Source organism: Vombatus ursinus, unplaced genomic scaffold (assembly GCF_900497805.2).
Source record: "Vombatus ursinus unplaced genomic scaffold, bare-nosed wombat genome assembly UNPS02014799.1, whole genome shotgun sequence".
NCBI lineage: Eukaryota > Metazoa > Chordata > Mammalia > Diprotodontia > Vombatidae > Vombatus > Vombatus ursinus.
In genome coordinates, this window is record NW_020954577.1 from 47,345,740 (window position 1) to 47,364,686 (window position 18,947).

An 18,947-nucleotide genomic window follows, 5' to 3' on the forward strand; every position below is an offset into this window, starting at 1 on the left:
GCCTTAAAAGATGTAGGGTTGGGTACAGGGGAGGTAGGAGAGAGAAGTCCACTACACCACTCATTTGGGGAGTACGCTGAACTCACTGGAAAGCACAGAACTTCACTACAGTTTGACTTCTGTTAAAAAGGGGAAGCTGGGCCTCCTGGAGGAAGCTCGTACTTACTAAGGAGGGGACAAATCAGACATGGGAGGGAGGAATTTCCCTGCATGCTTCAGTATGTACTTTTCTGTGAGGGGTGAGCTGATCATGTGGCAGGAAGCTTCACCCAATGGTCAGTCAACAGGCTTTGCCAGGATCCTCGCTATATCTGAGGGCCCCCAACACCGATGAGCAGATTTCTTGTGGTGAATGGATATATGGACTGGAGACATTCAGGACGGGTGAAGGGCAGGGATGAACTGGGAATACCCATTGATGAGATCACAGATCCATTCAAACACTGAACCAAGACAGACATTCTTCACTCTAAGTGAATACTTTGGGGGCAATATCACTGTCTCCACTTTGATCAGAAACAGCTGAGAACATTTCTGCCACCCTGGGAACCAAGCATGAAAGAGATCTCAAAGCTCATGAGGAACCATAAGGAAGAGTGCTCAGAATCATACGCAGTAGGGTGTAAATTCCCTGAGGACAGGCACCCAAGCACAGCACTGGCAAGTACATACTTAAATGTTTGCTGCATTGAGTCACTTGAAGGAAATATGTGACAGGCAGCCTTGCAAGTAGAGGATGGATAACATCAGGTGAGACTGGCTTCTTCTACTATTAATAACAAGATTAGAGAAAAAGCAACACAGTCATTGTATGGAAACAAAATTCCTTCCTTTTTTTTTTTTTATTAAGGGTAGTATTTACATTAGGCAACAAAATTCACATATTGAAAATCTGAGGGAAAGGGGGAGAAAGGGTAGAGAGCCATGACATTCTGGTCATTCCATGCTGACTGGTGACATCCATGTGCTGTAGTGTGGGTACACTGCTTGTTCTCCATTCCGTAAGGCATTTTTTGGTTTCATTACCTAGCTGGTGCAATTAGACTATGAAATCACGTCATTGACGAGTCGCCATGTACTCTTGAACAGGGGGACTAGCTAAAACTTCTCTAAAGATGACTCAAAAAATGGGTGGTTGTTTTTTTTAAAGACGTGGAAGGGCCAGCCCATGGGGCTATTTACAGTCATGGGATGAACACTGAACAGAGAGAGGAGTCTCTCCAATACCACTAATCAGGCTCTTTGTACTAACTGGGACAAATGGGCTGCCACAATCTGGGCACATTTGAAAAACAAATCACTAAAATAAAGACAGCTACAACACTGATTCCAAGCCTGTGCAAACGACCTAACTATAATAAATAAGGGCTTGCTGCTGAGCTCGTCAGATGAGAAACAAAAACTTGAGTTTGGTGTGGTTGCTGATGGCATTCTTGGACAGTTCCTGCATCCTGCTATACAGAGCAGGGCATGATGATGGGACTTTTACTTCATCTGTCTTCTTACCGTAGAGTTTTCAGTGGTAACTGTAAAGATAATACAATTCTGAGGACTGTGGAGAGAAAGGTTACCTGCTAAAGGTAATCTGGTGTGATGGATCTTCTAGGCCCCTTGAAGGCTAGATGCCCCTAGATGCCCTCCTCAGGTTCCTTCAATTTCTAAATATAGAATTCTCCAATTCTTCAAATTCTGCATTGCCACAACTCCAGGTATGGCTCTCAAAGGACCACCTGTTCCCTACCCAAAGAACACAAGATGGCCCCTTATAAAAATCTCTACAAGGAGAAGGCACGATGGTTTTTCTTGTTAACCTTTGTAACAGAGCTGAGTTGGGTTAGATGGTTCCAGCATGAATATGGCATCTGATTTTTTTTCTCATCAGAAATCAAACATGAATTAAAAATGGAATGAAATCTTTGACAAAGCTGACTATGTGTGAGGGGCTCATGCTCCCCCAGAATCCACTAGGGCAAGCTTTGGTTACTGTCAATCTAACTGGTAAGTGACTTGCCTAGGATTCTAAGATAGACCTACTAGAAATGTGGGAGAGAAACTGAAGTCGCTCTGCCCCCTAGCTCAGTGCTTTCACTACTGGACCACTCAAGTTTGGGTGCATCAATGAACACACACATCCCTTAGTGGTCCATTCCTGAGATTTCATGATTCAATGATTCTTGGTGTTTCTCTCCAAGAGGCTACCTGCTTCCTCCCCAAGGAAGCCTCTTGTGTAGCCGTTCTTAACAAGTATCCCGTGATGCTGAGGACTTGGACATTTGGGTGAAAGCTTCAATCTTCACCAAAATGAACACTCAGGAGACCAAGATTTCAGCTAAACACAAGGAATGATTTCCTGGATATGGGAATGATTAGATATTCAAGCAGGCTCCCAGCAGAAACTGAAATGGTCATTTTTTGGAACAAGACTAGTTCTGGCTCACCTGGATAAGATGCAATGATGTCACGGGCCTTTTAGAGCATCAGGGCCCCCAAGACACGCTTATGGATGATAACTCACATTTATAAAGCACTTTACAAAGACAATCATCCTCATAGTTTCATGTTATAGTCTCCTGTGATTAATAAGAAACTAAGTTCCTTCCAAATGATGTCTGTGGTCCCTTCAACTTACAAGCCTGAAGTGCAGCCTGAAGGACAGAGTGTGAGTCAGGAAGGCCTGGCTGTGAATGACTTCAGATGCTAGCTACGTGACTCTGGGCAAGCTACTTCCTCTCTCTCAGCCTCAGTTTCCTCATCTCTAAAATGGAGATACTGGTAGCATGTCTCTAACAAAGTTGGGAATATCAAATAAGAGAATGTCTGGTCAAGTAGGGCTCTATAAATGTCAACTGCTCTGGCTGTGGTGCTGATGTTGATGCTGGAGATGGCACCTTGAAGATTTCCTGATTTCAAGATTCTAGAGGTGGCTCTCAAGGGGCTCCTGGCCATGCCACTTTCCTCTCATCTTTCATCTAGCTACTGGAGGGGTCAGTAAAAAGAACCAATGAGCTAATAGAGCTAACACTAGATTTTTGAGGCTGTCACAAACTCGCAAATGGAAAAAAAGCAAAATGCCAGAGTAAGAAGGGACTGATGTAACATTTCCAACAATAACTCTTAAAGATGAGAACTGAACCTCCACAGTGAGATAAGGGAAGTCAGGTCCTTGGGGGTAAGGAAGCCCAAATATCTTCAGCTGGGCTAAGAGGCTGTCCTGGGTCACCCAAGGTACTTCCCCATCTCATGTCCATTTGGGCCTCCCTGGTTTTCACTTGTCATCAGCTACCCTGTGATTTAGATCATAGATTTAGAGCAGAAAGAGCCCTAAAACCCATCTTTATTCAGCATCCTTATTTTACAGATGAGGAAACTGAGGCCCAAGGAGATGAAGTAATTTGTGCCAAGTCATGCAGCTAGTAAGTGGCAGAGCTGAGATCTGAACCCACTTCCTTCAAATCTCCTCCTTCCACTGTACTGTACTGTGTTACCTCTCCCAGGACTGAAATGAAGAATCCTAAAAATAATTACATAATAATGGCTAAGAACAGGTGAATCTATAAATTGCAGAGAAGGTCCCCACCTGCATTCCCAAGGAAGCTTTCTTCTCTAGGAGTTCCCCTACTAGAAATCACAAGTCTTGCTCCTATCCCATATTGTCCTCTTTAGGAATAGTCATAGTCTTCTACAATACGCCTCAAGAGAACCCGGGAAAGCCCTGTTTGCAGAGTCAGATACTAAAATCACGTGTTTCACGTATAACCTCTGTCAGATTGCTTGCTTTCTCAATGAAGAGGGGAGAGGAGAGAGGGAGAGAATTTGGAACTCAAAATTTGAAAAAAATAATGTTAAAATTATTTTTACATGTAATTTGAAAAAATAAAACATTAAATAAAAAATTTTTAAGAAGAGTATATGTCCTAAAAAAAATAAAATCATGTGTTTCTCATCTTTGTTTAAGATCAGTGAGTTTTTCCCTTGAGGGAAAAATTGTTGGGAGAAAATATGTCTTGGCTCATTCTCTGGCCCCCTGGCGAGAATTCCAGCCCTGGGCTTGACATTCCGAGACCTGTTGTTACCTGAGAGTTTCGACCCTTGGTGTCCTCATTGCCCCGGCCAGTCACTTCTGCTGGGAGCCAGGAACCTGGAGTTGGACCTGAAAAGGGTAGATGTGATTAATCAATCAGGATTAACTGGCACACCTCGGGGCTCAGGACAAAGAAATGTTTACAAAATTAGCATCTGCAAGCAACAGTCATAGCAAAGTCATTAATGGTTATAAGACTCGATCAATTGAAAACCTTTGAATTAAGAGGCCCTGGACTTGGAGTTGGGAAGACCTGGGTTCAAATCCTTTCCCTGCACATTTCTAGGTTTCAGTCACTTCATCTGTAAAATGGAGGGTGTTGGAAGTGATGACCTTTAAAGTCCCTTCTTGCTCTACACCTACTCTACACCTACGGTCCCGGGAATTCTTGGCATGGGTGGTCACTTTCTCATCCACAGTCTTACCTGCAGACACACTGTCAGAGGAGGTAAAAGCTCTTGCTACTCTAAATCTTTGTATACAGTAAGCGCTTTATAAATGGCCACTGAATGAATGAAACAACGAATGCATGAATGTGTGGAGACTAGAATAAATAATCCAACTTTCCGTGCTTCGAATAATTCTTGTTCAAGCTTCTCCATATCATAGCTGTTTTAAACAAGATCTGCCTCTGTCTCCGAGATAATGTCAAAAGTAGCTAGGCTAGGGGGCAGCTAGGCAGCACAGTGGATAGTGCACCAGCCCTGAAGTCAGGACGACCTGAGTTCAAATCTGGCCTCAGACTAAACACTTGACACTTACTAGCTGTGTGACCCTGGGCAAGTCACTTAACCCCAATGGCCTTAAAAAAAAGTAGCTGGGCTGTGAAATTTGTTGTCATCCTGTCCTCCTCCTGTCCACTGGCTCGGTGCAGATCTGAGTTCCATGGCTGACATTTTTAGTCTCCAACTCCCTCCCAATCCAATCCGATCCAATCAGCATTTACCAAGCACGTACTGTGTGCCAGGCACTGTGCCAAGTGGCTCCCAATCTGCAGTCATTCCAAATAGGTTCCCTTGATGTCCTTTACCACAATTCAATAAGCAATTATTAAGCACCTATTTAACGAGAGACCAGGTTCAAGGCCTGCCTCTGACACACACCAGTTATTTAACCCTGGGCAAGTCACTCTCAGTGTCCCCAAGTGTGCTCAGCCCTGGGGACACAGAACAAGCAAGTCCCTGCCCTCAAGAAGCTTACATGCTATTAGGAAGACCCAATCTATAAACACAGATAAGTAACTACAACATGTATGCTGAGCAATACAAAATAATTTCAAGAGTGAGAAAGCACAAATAATAGGTGAAGGGGGTGCTCAGGAAAGGTTCTGTATAAGACGTGGCCCCTAAGGAAAGAAACAAGAACTCATTTAGGGCCTACTATGTGCCAGGCACTGTGCTGAGCGCTTTACATATATTATCCTCACAGCATTCCGGTGAGGGAAGTGCTATTATTATTCCTATTTTATAGTTGAGGAAACTGAGGCAGATGGTGGTTAAGTGACTTGTCCAGAGTCACAAAACCCAGGAACACTGCAAGGCAGAGTTGTGGAAACCATTCAGACATGGGGCCCAGCTGTGCACAAGCCAGGAGGTGAGAGTTCTCATTTCAGTTTAATTCTTTTAAATTCAGCGATCACCTCAGCTGTGAATGACTTAGCTCTTCTCAACAATACAACGATCCAAAACAATGCTGAAGGACTCACAATGAAAAATGTTATCCGCCTCCAGAGAAAGAACCTGTGGAGTCTGAATGCAGAGTGAAGCACACTTTTTAAAAATTGTCTTTATTATTCTTACTTGGTTTTTATCTGTGTTTTCTTTTGCAACATGGCTAATATGGAAATATGTTTTGTATAACTACACAAGTCTGCATCAAATTGCTTGCCTTCTCAGGGAGGGGGGATTAAAGAGAGGGAGGACAAGAATTTAAAACTAAAAAAAAATGTTAAAAAATTGTTTTTACATGTAATTAAAAAATAAAATATTAAAAAAATTTAAAAATAAATTCAATGATTATTGATCCAACAACTAATCATGATTCCAGAGGACTCAACGAGGAAACATGTGACCTCCTGACAGAGATGAAGGGCTCAACTGAGACACACATTTTCCGGACATGGCGAAAGCAGGAATTTGTTTTGCTTGACTATACTTGGTTGTAAAATGGACTTTGTTTTTCTTTCTTTTTTAATGAGAGTGGTGAGGGAGAGGGAGAGAGCATAGATTTTGGTCGCTGAAAAAAATAAATTTTAAAATAATTTTTTAAAATTAATTTTAGTTGCAAATTTCAATTCAAAAAAAGAATACAAGGGTCAGTCAGAAGGGAGATGCAATACTGTATACAGGAAACTGCCAACAAGCTCATTTAGCTCAAGTGTAGCTAAGTGCATGCTGGGGAATAATGTCCGACCAGCTTGGAAAACAGGCTGAAGCCAGACTCTGGAGCGCTTTAAATGCCAATCTAAAGTGTTTGTATTTTAACAGAAAAGCAAAGTGGAGCCCCTGCAGCTTTGGCTGAGGGATTACATGGTCTCACCTGTATTAATATATCACACACACACATAGCACAGTGATGACTCTTTCAGGTAAGTCAGGATAAGACATCCATATTTTGTAAATACATCTCTTTTTATGTTTTTCTATTTGTTCTCTTTTTCTTTGTAAACATTTCAACCTCATCTTGGTGAACTAAGGGGTAAAGAGGTCTTAAACGTCTCCATCAGGACAGAGAGGTGCAGACACCCCCCCCCCCCCCCCCGGAGACAGGCATCGGGATGGTGGAATAAGAAACAACAAAGGAAACAACTAGAAGCCTCAGAGTGGCAAATACCTCCTGGTAAATACGAGTACAGGATATGAGCATGTAACGTGTATTTATGTGTGTGTGTGTGTGTGTGTGTGTGTGTGTGTGCACACGTGCGTGCATGTGAGACAAAGGGCACAATCCACACACGTCACTAGTATTGAAACAGGACAATGAATTCCTCAGAGGTAAGATGACATTGCTTTCTCAACCATGAAGAGTCCAAATCACAAAGGAACCAGGTCAACAGTGAGCTGGGAGGCTGGAAGAGACGCGAAAGTGCTAGCAGACTGGAATAATCAAAGATTGGTCTTGTATTAACCTAATAGCATCTAGCACTGGGATTCCCAAGGACAGGCACTCACATGCTCACTGAGTGTTTTCAGGAGTTATTCACGTATCTCTTTCCCAGCCCCTCATCCTGAATTGAGAGGGTGAGCTCGTTTCTTAAAACTACAAATATCAGTTCATAGTTGATATTACTCCATGCTGAGGACAGGAATAACGCAACACAGAGTCCATTAACCACGACCATGCAGGGTAGAGGGTTGGGGTAGCTAACCTCCATTTCCACCAAGAACTAAACTCAAAGCAGTGGGTCTAGTTATAATAGGAGGGCTCTGCATTAGGAAGGATTTCCTGCCTTCAAAGTCCCTAAGATGCTCAAGAGATTTCAGGGTATCTGAAGATTAAGAATCCCCTTTCCCAGAATGGCTTAGGACGGGGTTCTTAGGTTCTGTGGACAGATGTTAAGGGGTCATTAAACTTGGATGGGCAAAATATTACATCTTTATTTTCACTAACCTCTAACTGGAATTTAGAATTTCCTTCAATTACTTAAAAACATGATTCTGTTCGAGACACCTTCTGAGAAGGGGTCCAGAGGCTTTGCTAGACTGCCCAAGGGGTCTATGATGCAGAGAAGGAGGATGAACAAGATGTCTTACTGCCCTGTCCTGTTCTCATCAGTGTGTAATATACCAAAGATACAACAGTGAAAAAACAAATGAGACAACTACAAGAAATTAAATTAAATTAAAGAAAGCCAGAGTAAAAAGGCTTGCTTTTCAGTTTGGGACTCCCATATTCCAAATGGCTGGGTGATCTCATGGATGTGGCTTTCTCCTCCAATGACGCATCCCCCAAGCCATCCCTCCTGGCCTGTCCCGTGTAACCTTTGTCCATCTGTGAACATGACATGGTCATAGGACATCTACCCAGTATACTGGGGTCCTCGCTTCCTTATGACATAGCAAAGGTTCCGGTGGAGTTCATGGGCCATCCATCTTTTCCTCTTTCCCACAAGACAAGCTCATTTTTTTCCTTTGGTGACAAGTATTTAACTCCTGGCATCTTTGATCATTGCTTGTTTGAAATGGGTTGCTGCCTGTTCACACCCACCAAGCACCTCTCCGTGGCCATCTGGGTAAACCTTTTTTAATTCTCTGGAGCGTCTGATGACTCTCCATCCCACCGGCAACCCATGAAGCACCCACTTGGTCGTAGTATAATAGTAGCAGTATAACAACTATCTTTCTCAGAGTTCTAATATTATCATTATCAGCTCTATGAGTTGGACTCTTTAAATGGTCTGTGGCTCCTTCTCTGATATCAGTGATATCCACTCCACCTGCCTTAGCTCTGTATAGCTCTGTAGCTATTCTGATAGATGTGTGATCTCATCCATGTGGCATGTAATGACCTTCTTCTAAGGATAATGTCTTCTCCTAAGAATGATGATGATGATAGCAAAAGGTTTGCAAAGTCCTTTACATATGTTATCTTACTGATCCTGGAAGACAGGTGCTATTATTATCCTAATTTTACAGATCCAGAAAGCTGAGGCTTAGAGAAGTCAAAGGTGTCATTCAGCTAGTTAAATATCTAAGGCAGGATTTGAACTAGGTCTTCCTGACTCTAGGTACGGCCTTTTATTTACCAAGTCACCAGTTTCTCTTCCTTTGTGACTCTTACCCATGTCCTCCCATAAATCCTCCACAAAGAGTCCACCCAACATGCTGGGGGCCTACCTCTAGTAAAGCAAAATGAAACTGCACTTTCCCAAAGGCAATCCAATCTTGTGTCTTCCTCCTAAGCCCACCTCGGCGCCCACATGTGGTGCCTGTCCAAGATTCACATCTAGACCGACTATATGGTTTCTCCATCCAATGGCACATCGCATTCTGGACGACAGGCATTCTTCATCCATTTGGTTTTTCTTGTGTGGATAGTTAAGGCAAATTCTTTTGAGAGAGTATTAATTTTATTTAGGAGGCTGTTCAGTATTATACGCTTTGATGCAGTCAATAAAATATCATTTAGAAGAAGAACTGGAGGACCTCTTTCTTTAGAAGGAGTTCCTCCTCCATCTGGATTCTGTGTGGTCTATCCTCCATGATGATGGCCAACACCTTTGGCAAGCATACATCTCTCTGCTTTAAACGTCCCCTGTCACGAATAATCAGGATGTCATCAAAATTATTCTATTACTATAAACTCAAAGGAATCTTAAATTTTAAGGTACACGCAGGATACACTTTGATGGTGAAGTGTCTTTAGGGTGACATTTTGGTTTATTAAATAGTCAACAGTAATGGCCTTTTGTATTTTTCATCTCCTTGTCTCCTTTCCAGTTTCGTCCTCAAATGCCCGTGGGTTAATTGGGTGAAGTAGGATTTCTCTACGTTTGTTTTACTCTCCATTGCTTCTCGCTGTTTTCCCACGTAGTACTGCTCATGATTTTCCACTGTCCTCCTCACTAAGCTATTACAAACCACCTTAATTTTATTTAATTAATTTTATTTGCAAACCAGTGTACTTCACACAGTGCCTGGCACAAAAAAGGTGCTTAATCAATGCTTACTAACCAACTAACTAAACCGGGTGCTGTCCTTGGTTCTATTTCTTTTGACTTGGCAAGGAGACAAATTGTTTGCTGGTAGAGGTGGTTTCTGGGCTCTTTTGCACTCTTTGTTAAGGTGACCGAATTTTATCAGTTGAACCTCCCTAGGACATGGTGACAGTCCATGCTAAGATCTATCCTTTCATTCATTTCTCACTTCAGTGTCTACAACTGGTTTAAGTAGTTAATACATGCAAACTGCTTTGAAAACCTTTGTCGCTGTAGTTGCCGTTGGTCAGTTGTGTCCAACTCTTCATGACCCCATTTTGGGTTTTCTTGGCAAAGATACTGGAGGGGTTGGCCATTTCCTTCTCCAGCTCATTTTACAGATGAGGAAACTGAGGAAAACAGGGTGAAGTGACTTATCCAGGGTCACACAGCTATAAGTGTCTGAGGCCAGATTTGAACTCAAGAAGATGAGTCTTCCTGACTCCAGGTCCAGCGCTCTATGCCCTATGGCGCCACCTAGCTGCCTTTGAAAACCTTAGAAGAATTATATACTTAGCAATGATGATGATGATGACAAGGGACCATCTCAACTATGGATTCTATCTTCTCATTTTCAGTCTTCCTTTTAATTTGCTATCGATTCTGATCTTTGGTCTCACAAGTTAAGAGTTTACTGCGCTAATTAGGCAGTGACTCATTAGTAACGGGCCTTTCCTGCCTTCAAATAGAATCAGTCTCAGTTTTTAGGATGCTATTTCATGCGTCCCATTTCCAGGGCCTCCAAACTCTCTTCTTCAGAAAAACATTCAAATTTAGAGGCACGGAATTTTGCTATTACCTACTAATTGTTGGCTTCTCTCGTGTCTTACTTCTGCATCCCATTTTCCAATTTATTATTTTTATTTTTTTTTTTGTGAGGCAATCGGGGTTAAGTGACTTGCCCAGGGTCACAGAGCTAGTGTCTGAGGCCACATTTGAACTCAGGTCCTCCTAACTCCAGGGCCAGTGCTCTATCCACTGTGCCACTAGTTGCCCTTTCTGATGTATTTTTTTGCCACCTTCCCCTATACCAACCTTTGCACTGAATACATCAGTATTGACACACATGCATATGCGTATATATATAAATATACATACATGCATATACATACATATATGCCTACATGTATATACGTATATATGTATGTGTGTGTATATATATATATATATATATATATGTATGTATCTTTCTTCCCCCACCCCCATGCAAAATAAAACCAACTTTGCCTTTGGAACCCAACTATCCTTTGGAAGGATGGTTCACAGGTTCTCCTTGGAAGGTCAATGACTAATTAAAGTCCTTTATAAATGCATTCATGCATTCACTGAGATACAGCCTGGTGCAGTGATACAGCAATGTAAGTAGGATAGTTTTATTACTATTGTGTTAAATTTAATACATACTTTAAAGCTACATAATTAAAGTTTGTTTCATACGCAACTCTCTTTTTCTGTTCTTTGTATACTAAAATGTTTATGTTTGTAGATGATGTCTATTAAGTTTACAATTAAAAAGAAAACTGCATTAAAGGGAAAAAGCACCCTTTGTCTAGTCAATGAGAGATGAGCCATACTCACTTCTGGGGACCTTGCTGGGATACGTCTTCTGGCATGGCTTGTATTCATCAGGAGGAGGGAAGTCTTCCACGGAGTGAAAAGTAAATTTGGACTCAAAGTCATCTGGACCGAGAAGAGGAAACAATGAGAAACGTGCCAGTTAACGACAATCATGTGCTTGGAGTCTGTTTTTACTCCAGGGAGTAAACCCCAGGGAGTGGATCTGACACTGGACGCCCTTCTCTGCCTCCTCTTGCTTAAACCCAGGGTTCAGTGAGAGTGATTTAAACAGTCATTTGGGGTACAAGGGAGACAAAGGAAGCGATGGGGAGCCGGCATCCACACATAACCACTCCCCTCAAACGTGTGTCTGTGTGTGGGACATTCCAACACAGATAACTTTGAAGTGATAACATTTCAAGTTTAACTGTCTCCAATAACAACCATTTCCTGGGCAGGAATAATTGAGCTGATGTGGGGCCCCCAGGCTCCAAGGTCAAAGATAGCATCTGGCACCTCTGAACTGCCCTGGGCAGCCCTGATAACTAGGGGCTCCTGAGTAAAGGTAGAATAGGGATCCCTTGCCCCTGCTGTCAAAGGGAACCCTAGCTTCAAAAGCAAAAACTAAGGGGGCTTCCTGACATACCTCGGCTCTCTTGGAGCAAACTGGGGAGGGTCCAGAGAGGAGGCAGAGGTCATATTTCCAAGAACCTCATCTCCTTAGAGTGGGCACAACTCCAGGCCCAATGGACTCCTAGTCCCCTGTGGTCTTTGCCTCCCCAAACTTCTCCTGCACATTTTAAAGGCTGGCCTTCCTCTTTCCACAATCCCAGCCTCCCCTAACTTCTTCTGCACATTTTAAAGGCTGGCCTTCCTCTTTCCACAATCCCAGCTTTTCATGGTTGGTGTGTCCCAGATGATAGTTCCGCTTGTACAGATGCCTCTGGGAGGCAGCTTGTTACCAGCACTGCAGAGCAGCCATGCGCATTCTCATTTTTATAATTGCCCAGGGCAGTGGGAATAGACTTGGTTCCAAAAATGTCTGCTTAGTAAACCTCAGAGCCCATGTGGCATGTCTCAGCTTCCCAAGTCCATCAGAAAACACAAAGTCTAAACCCAGCTAAGGGTGCTGGGGATGGGGGGAGTTGGTGGGCTGCCTATCTGGGAGCTGGCAGGTTACCTGTGATGTGGAAATTCCCATTCCTCAAGGGGGCTCCAGGCTGTGGTGTGCCCACCCAGGCCAGGGCCTGCTGACTTTTGCTGGACAGCTCTGTCGTGGGGGACCTTGCTGGGGGAACTGGGGGTGGATTCAGCTTCCCGCCACCAGTCCCTGAGGAAGAAGCAGATAGAGCCTTAATATACCCAAGCGCAATATCAAAGGAGCAGGTTAACAAAGGTTAAATGACTTATCCAGGGTCACACAGCTAGTAAGTGTCTGAGAACTCAGGATTTCCTGACTGTAAATCTACGGCTCTATCCACTGCCTTGAAAGAACTTCAAAGACAAGTGGATACTGCCAGTGAGCACTGAAGGAAACTCAGAGAAGAGGAGGAAAGGCCTTGGGGAAGGCAGCTGAGGATGATGGAGGCAAGTCTGGGATTAGCTAAAGGTCAGTTTGGCTGGAATCTATCGTATGTGAAGGGGATTAGGGCCAGAGAATCTTAGGTCTAGAGCCCTACATTCTCATTTCTTATTAATATGACAAAAGATTGGAAAGGGTTAATGAGCCCAGACTGTGGAGGACCTGAAATGGCTAGGCTAAGGAGTTGGTATTTCCTTATGAATGCTATTAAAATGCTGTTTTACTCAAAAGCTTATGGAAGTGACTGTTGATAACTCAAAATAAATTCATAAGAAATAAATAAATTAATTAATTCTAAAAAGTTGTTTTAAATTCAGCACAGTCCCTTGCCCATGAATGCTCAATAAAAACTTACTAAACTGAACCTGTCCTGAATTTTTCTTTTTCTCCCCCACTAGACTGTAAAATCCATGAGGGCAGGGAAGTGGGTCTAATAACTCTCTGGGTCTCCCACAGTCCTTGCCTACAGGATAGGGCCCAATCAAGTAGCTGGAAAACCAGGAAATATCAGGAAATTGAAAGGTCAGCACGGTGCAGTAAGGGACGAGGAGGAATATGGCACTCACCCAGGCACCCCATAGGCTGGAGACTGTCCCATTGTATTTAATATAGGGCAGGCCTGAGCCACACTGGAGAGACCTCAGAGATGTGGGGGAAAGGACCCCGGTCTCAGAACCAGAAGACTCTAACACTTACTGTTACTGTTAAGTCATTTCTCTCTCAGTTGCTTCATCTTTCAAACGGGGTTGAACTGCCAGATCCAGGTCAAAATTAAGATAGCATTGGTCAGGAGAAGTAAGAACCTGGCTCAGGATGTGGGGGAATTGGTCAAGAAGCCTACGAGGGCAGCAGCCCAGAGACGAAAGGGCACTAAGGTAAAAGAGGCCAGCGAGCTGGAGTGTGTTTCTCTGAGAACTGTATGGAGCTGGCAGAGCCTCAAGGGTTGTCAGTAAAAAGGTCACTGAAAATAACCGAGAAGAAAGAGAAGTGGGAGAATCTGCTGATGAAACTCTTCCTTCAGGCTGCCATGGCCGCCCACTGGCAAGATGTGCCAGAAAAGGCACACTGAGGTGAAAACCATGGAGACAGAGAAGATGGTGATGATTTACTGAAGACACCAGAAAGAAGCTGCTGGAAGGCCTTGGGAGGATGTGAGGTCATCGAATTTCTGGCCAAGGAACTTGGGCAGATCTTGGAAGTGATCCTTTCAGAGTTCTCTCCCCAAGAAAAAGTGGAAATTGACTTCTTCGGCAACCCACCCTGGCCATGAACACGTGCTTCTGCCTGGACCTCACAGGACAAGCACTGTGGAGATGCTTCCCTTATGGTTCCCTTAAAAGTCCCCTGGCTTCCTCCCTGGCTGTTCCAGTTAGCCAGACACCTGAAATATTTGACTAGATACAGGCAAGTGCAGAGAAATGTCTCAACAGTGGCATCTGTTACCCTCTAATTACTGCCTTGGGCTTATTTGTTGGGAAACTGAGCAGCAGGGCTTGGCCCAAGAATCATCAAATGAGACAAACCTTCTCTCACAGAACCAGGAGGAAAATGCTGTTTTCTGTCATGCAAGGCTACCAGCATCCACTTGGCTGTATACAACTCCAACTACGGGGATGGCTTAGAGAAGGTTCAAAAGACGGTAACAATGGTCTGGGGCTGAAACAGGCCCCACGAGAAAAGACTAGAGGAACTGGGATGACGAAGCCTAGAGAAGACTAGACTGACGAGCTTCCTTGGAAAGCCTGTCTCCAAGGGGAAATTGGACTTATCTGTCCTGACCAGAGTATCCTAGGGGATGGGCCACTCCTGTAGCAGGTGGGACTGAAGTCAGCCCTAAGGCCAAACCTCCTAATCCCAAAGGGTGAAAAGGCAGCAGGATCAATAACTGAAGGAGACATGGACATTTGCTAGTTTTTTTGGATCAGATTTGTGATTTAATTGGTTTATGAGATGCCCAGTGAGGAAACACCTTGCTTTGAAACTGTCTGAGACAAGTCAGTCAGCCAACTAATTACTAATCACTAATAATGATTTATTGATTATTAATAATTTGTTACCAACAACATTCAATTATCTATTAGTTTACTTAAATGACTTACTAATAACATTACTAACAATATTTTATTAGTTATGAATAATTTAGTTTAACTATATTCAATTATTAATTTAACATCAAATTATTTATTCATCATAATTAACATAAAAATTTTAAAAATAAAAATTATTTTGTTATCATGAAATTTTAAACAGATGGGAGAGAAGGTCTAAAATCAGCTAGTTCTGATAGGCTCTAGGTCACCTTTCATTTGGTAATGAGATTAGAGGTCCCGTTTCCTCCCCCCAACCCAGGTCTTTGCTATCTTCTCCAACTGATACCGGGAAAGGTATCTGAACACATTCATTTCTGCGTTCCCTCCAACACGGACCTTCTCTGGGTAGTCTGTTTCCCCAAACTTGTTTCCTTTGGTACCATTTCTACTGCTTCTAACCAGTATTTATGAATGGTTTTAATGGTTTGTAAAGTGATATAGGAAAGTTATCTCTTCTAATCCTCACAATAATGACAGTATCCTGCATTTGGAGATAAGAAAACTGAGGCCCAAGAGAGTAAGTGACTTGGCCAGGGTCACACAGTTACTATCAAAGGCAGGATACAAACCATGACTTGGAGACGGTGTGGAACACTGGAAAGAGTACTGCTTTGGACTTGGAAGGGGTTCAGATCCTGCCTCTGGTTCTTATACCTGTGTGACCTTGGGTAAATCACTGCTGGGTCTATTTTCTCATCTAGTAAATGAGGAGATTGGACTAGATGCCACTGGGCAATTGCATAATCTTTAGCAACAATGAAAAAAAGGGCATCCTAGGGGATGGGCCACTCCTGCAGCAGGTGGGGCCGAAGTCAGCCCTAAGGCCAAACCTCCTAATCCCAAAGGGTAATAAATGAAGCCCTGCTTTTAGCGCCTGCTGACTTCTGGGGTGCAAACGCTAACACCGAATATTTAACAACCAGCTCCTGGCCCCCGTCCTGGTGGAGGTTCACTTACCCGCTCCTCTGCCAGGCCGCTTCTTCTGCACCAGTACGGTGGACTGGGAGGCTGGGGGGGTGGGTGGCAGGGGCACGGACTGGAGGCTGGCATTAGGGGACTTGCGTGGAAGTGGAGGGGCAGCATCACTGCCGCCACTGGAGCCTGGCAGGGGCGTCGGGGGCAAAGATGACCTGGGCGAAGGGCAGGAATAGAGAGGGGGGGGAGGCGGGGGGTCCCGAAGGTCCGGCGGCGGAGGAGGGCTGGGAGCAGAAGCCTCCGAAACTGGCCCAGGAAAGCCACAGGGGGGAAGGAGGGGCAGAGGGGGCGGAGGAGGGGGCAGGTGCAACGGCCCGGGCGCGGGCTTAGCCCCCCTCTCGCCCTGCACGGGTGGCGGGGGAGGAGGGGGCGTCGGGGGAGGGGGTGGGGGGGCCGCGGTGGGGGGCGGGGGCGGCACCATCAGAGCCGGGGGGGAGACGAGGGGGGGCTTGCCGACGGCAGAGACAGCCGAGGGCGGAGGGAGGGGAGGGGGGGGCGGAGGCGGGGGGGGGGGGGCGGGTCGGGGGGGGGCCGAGGCTTCCGACGCGGGGCCCAGTCTCGGAGACGCAGGGGGGTTCAGCGGGGCGCTGATGCTCTTCGCGGGGAGCCGAGGGGACGGAGCTCTGGACCCCCCACCTGCAGACCAGAGCGGCCATCAGTGACGTCACCACGAGGCCCGGAGGAGCCCAGTGCTGGCGGGCACCCCCGGGGGCCTTCCACTTTGAGCCCCCACCTGGCCGGGGGCAACGGGGGGCCTAGAAAACCTTTCAGTTCCGTTGGGAGGAATAAATGAGGGCGAGCTTTGTCGGAATTTCGTGCCTCCATCTACGGGCACTAAAAAATAGAATTAATTAATCTAAAAACTCAGGGTCGGCTTCTTCTCGTTCCCAGAAGAACCCCCCTATTAATGCGGGGCATCGGATCAGGTGGCAGAGCACCTCGGTCCAGTCTGTAGTGAGAGTGTGACTAAATCACTTAACACCTCATCTCTAAAATGGGCAGAATGACACGTGCCCTCGCTACGCCTCACCCCATGACTGTGGATAAAACCCTTTGTGAGCTTTATAAAAAGTGAACTTTGTAATTCTAATTATCAACGGGCAAGCACGGTTTACGATTTTGATAAAAACCCCATTTTCCCCTGCCGTTTCTCAACTCAAGACTTTGCACAGCACTAAGCTTTGTTCCTTCTGTTCCAGCGAGTTGTAATGTTCTAAATTGGGCTCTCAGAAGGCCCGAGGCAGCCCCAAAGCCCTGGGTGATGATTGGCTGGGGCGACACTACCCGCAGCTTAGAACTCAGCCAGCTGGTGAATTTCTCCGGCTTTGTCGAAAGCAGTGGATAAAAGCGTCATTAAGTACGCGTACTTAAAACAAGAACTACCCCTCACAAAATCTGTGAAAAGCTCTCCTCTGCTCCCTCCCCTCCCTTCCTTCCCTCTTCTCCCTCCTCTTTCCATCCTTTTCTTTCTTTCCTCCCCTCCTTTTCCCTTGCCTTCTCCCTCCACCTCAAGAAAGCAGGATCTAAAGCCAGAGAACCCGAGTTCAAATCCCACCTGACTCAAATAGTTACTTAACCTCCCTTGGTCTTCATGTCCTCATCTATAAAACAAGGAACTAGGTCCCTTCCAGCTCCAGGACCCTGTGATGGAATGACATCAGAGCCCCAATGCGTTGCTTTGCCAAGAGCCTGTTCCAGTTTTCCTCTATCCCAACGCCAGCCCCCTTACCTGAGCCGTCCCTCTGGCCTGCTGGCCTCAGCACAGGAAAGCCCCCTGCAAACAAGCCTCCCAGGGCGGGTGGGTTGCCCTCTCGGGAATTCCCAGGAGCACCTCCACTTTCTTTATTGGCTCCTTTCGAAGCTGAGGAGAAAAAAGGTGGAAGATGGCACCGAGTTTGAGCATCCCATAGTTAACGAGCCTGCAGCTCATTCCCAGTGAGGGTCATTTGCATGGAGCTGTCTCTCTACCCACCATCCCACATTTGCCTGCAAAAAAAATCTGCATGCGAGTTCCTGGAGGCCGAGACCCATTTTAGCTTTATGGTGTCCTCAGCACTTAGCATGGTGAGGAAATACCTCTAAATCTCAATACCCGACAGTCTCTGAAGGTGGGTCAAGCTAGAAGCCATATATCCCCACCAGACTGGCCTTCAATTCCCTTCCCCATCCCCATAAGCCCCTCAGGAGGAATGAAATGGCCCCAAGGAGGGGAAGGAGAATCAGCCCTTGCCCACAGCTGGCTTGAACTCTATGTCAGAGAGATACCTGTGCTTAGAAACTGCAGAAGATGAAAAAACCATGTGGTTGTGGCATGAATGAGGAACCTCCAGCCAGAAATTAAAGCCAGCTCTTATCTCACATGCCCTGAGAAATTAGGACATAGTGCCCACTGGTGGATGAATACAGCTAAATTCTCAGAGAAGTATTTATTTATTTATTTATTTATTTATTTAAACTCCAATTTGTGAGATTGGAGGCATTCTGCTTAACTGGATTTCCCAATTAGCCCAGTGGAAAAGGCACAACATCCTCCCTCCCTTCCTTCCTCCTTCCCTCCCTCCCTGTTGAGATTTCTAAAATTATTTGTCTCTTTCTCCATACAATTAAGAATAGGCCAATGAGCAGAATGAAATATCTCCGATGATCTTGGAGCAAGTGTCTCAAAGTGAGCATTTCATTACTCATGAATCATTCATGCAGGAAAGAGTCCTAAAGACCTTGGTTCACAACCTGACTGTCCATTTACTCCATGTGATTTTAGGCAAGGCAAATCTCTCTGGCCCCACTTTCTTCATCTGTGAAGTGATGGGGTTGGACAAGATGGCCCCCAAAGTTTTTTCCAGCTCCACGTCTAGGCACTACAGAACAACCGCCATCTTTCCATGACAGTTTATCCGTAGGGTAGACATGACTAAGCTGAGTGTGTACTGAGTCCAAGAGACAATGGAGGAAAAGACAAACCGACTA

The 18,947-nt window shown here is 45.0% G+C and overlaps 1 protein-coding gene across 5 annotated transcripts in view; it reads right to left on the minus strand.

The window, feature by feature from the left end:
* Nucleotides 1–833: 833 nt before the first annotated feature.
* The window catches only part of LOC114050585 (WAS/WASL-interacting protein family member 3-like), a 72,908-nt gene continuing 54,794 nt past the window's right edge, over nucleotides 834–18,947 (minus strand). For all 5 annotated transcript variants that reach the window (XM_027872397.1, XM_027872396.1, XM_027872392.1 and 2 more), the window contains exons 4-9: nucleotides 17,710–17,841; nucleotides 15,963–16,616; nucleotides 12,514–12,663; nucleotides 11,355–11,456; nucleotides 4,074–4,150; nucleotides 834–1,526 (exon numbers count right to left, since the gene is read on the minus strand). In XM_027872397.1, the coding sequence (XP_027728198.1) occupies nucleotides 1,503–1,526; nucleotides 4,074–4,150; nucleotides 11,355–11,456; nucleotides 12,514–12,663; nucleotides 15,963–16,616; nucleotides 17,710–17,841 (1,139 nt within the window). In that variant the 3' untranslated portion in view covers nucleotides 834–1,502. The remainder of the gene's footprint in view (nucleotides 1,527–4,073; nucleotides 4,151–11,354; nucleotides 11,457–12,513; nucleotides 12,664–15,962; nucleotides 16,617–17,709; nucleotides 17,842–18,947) is intronic.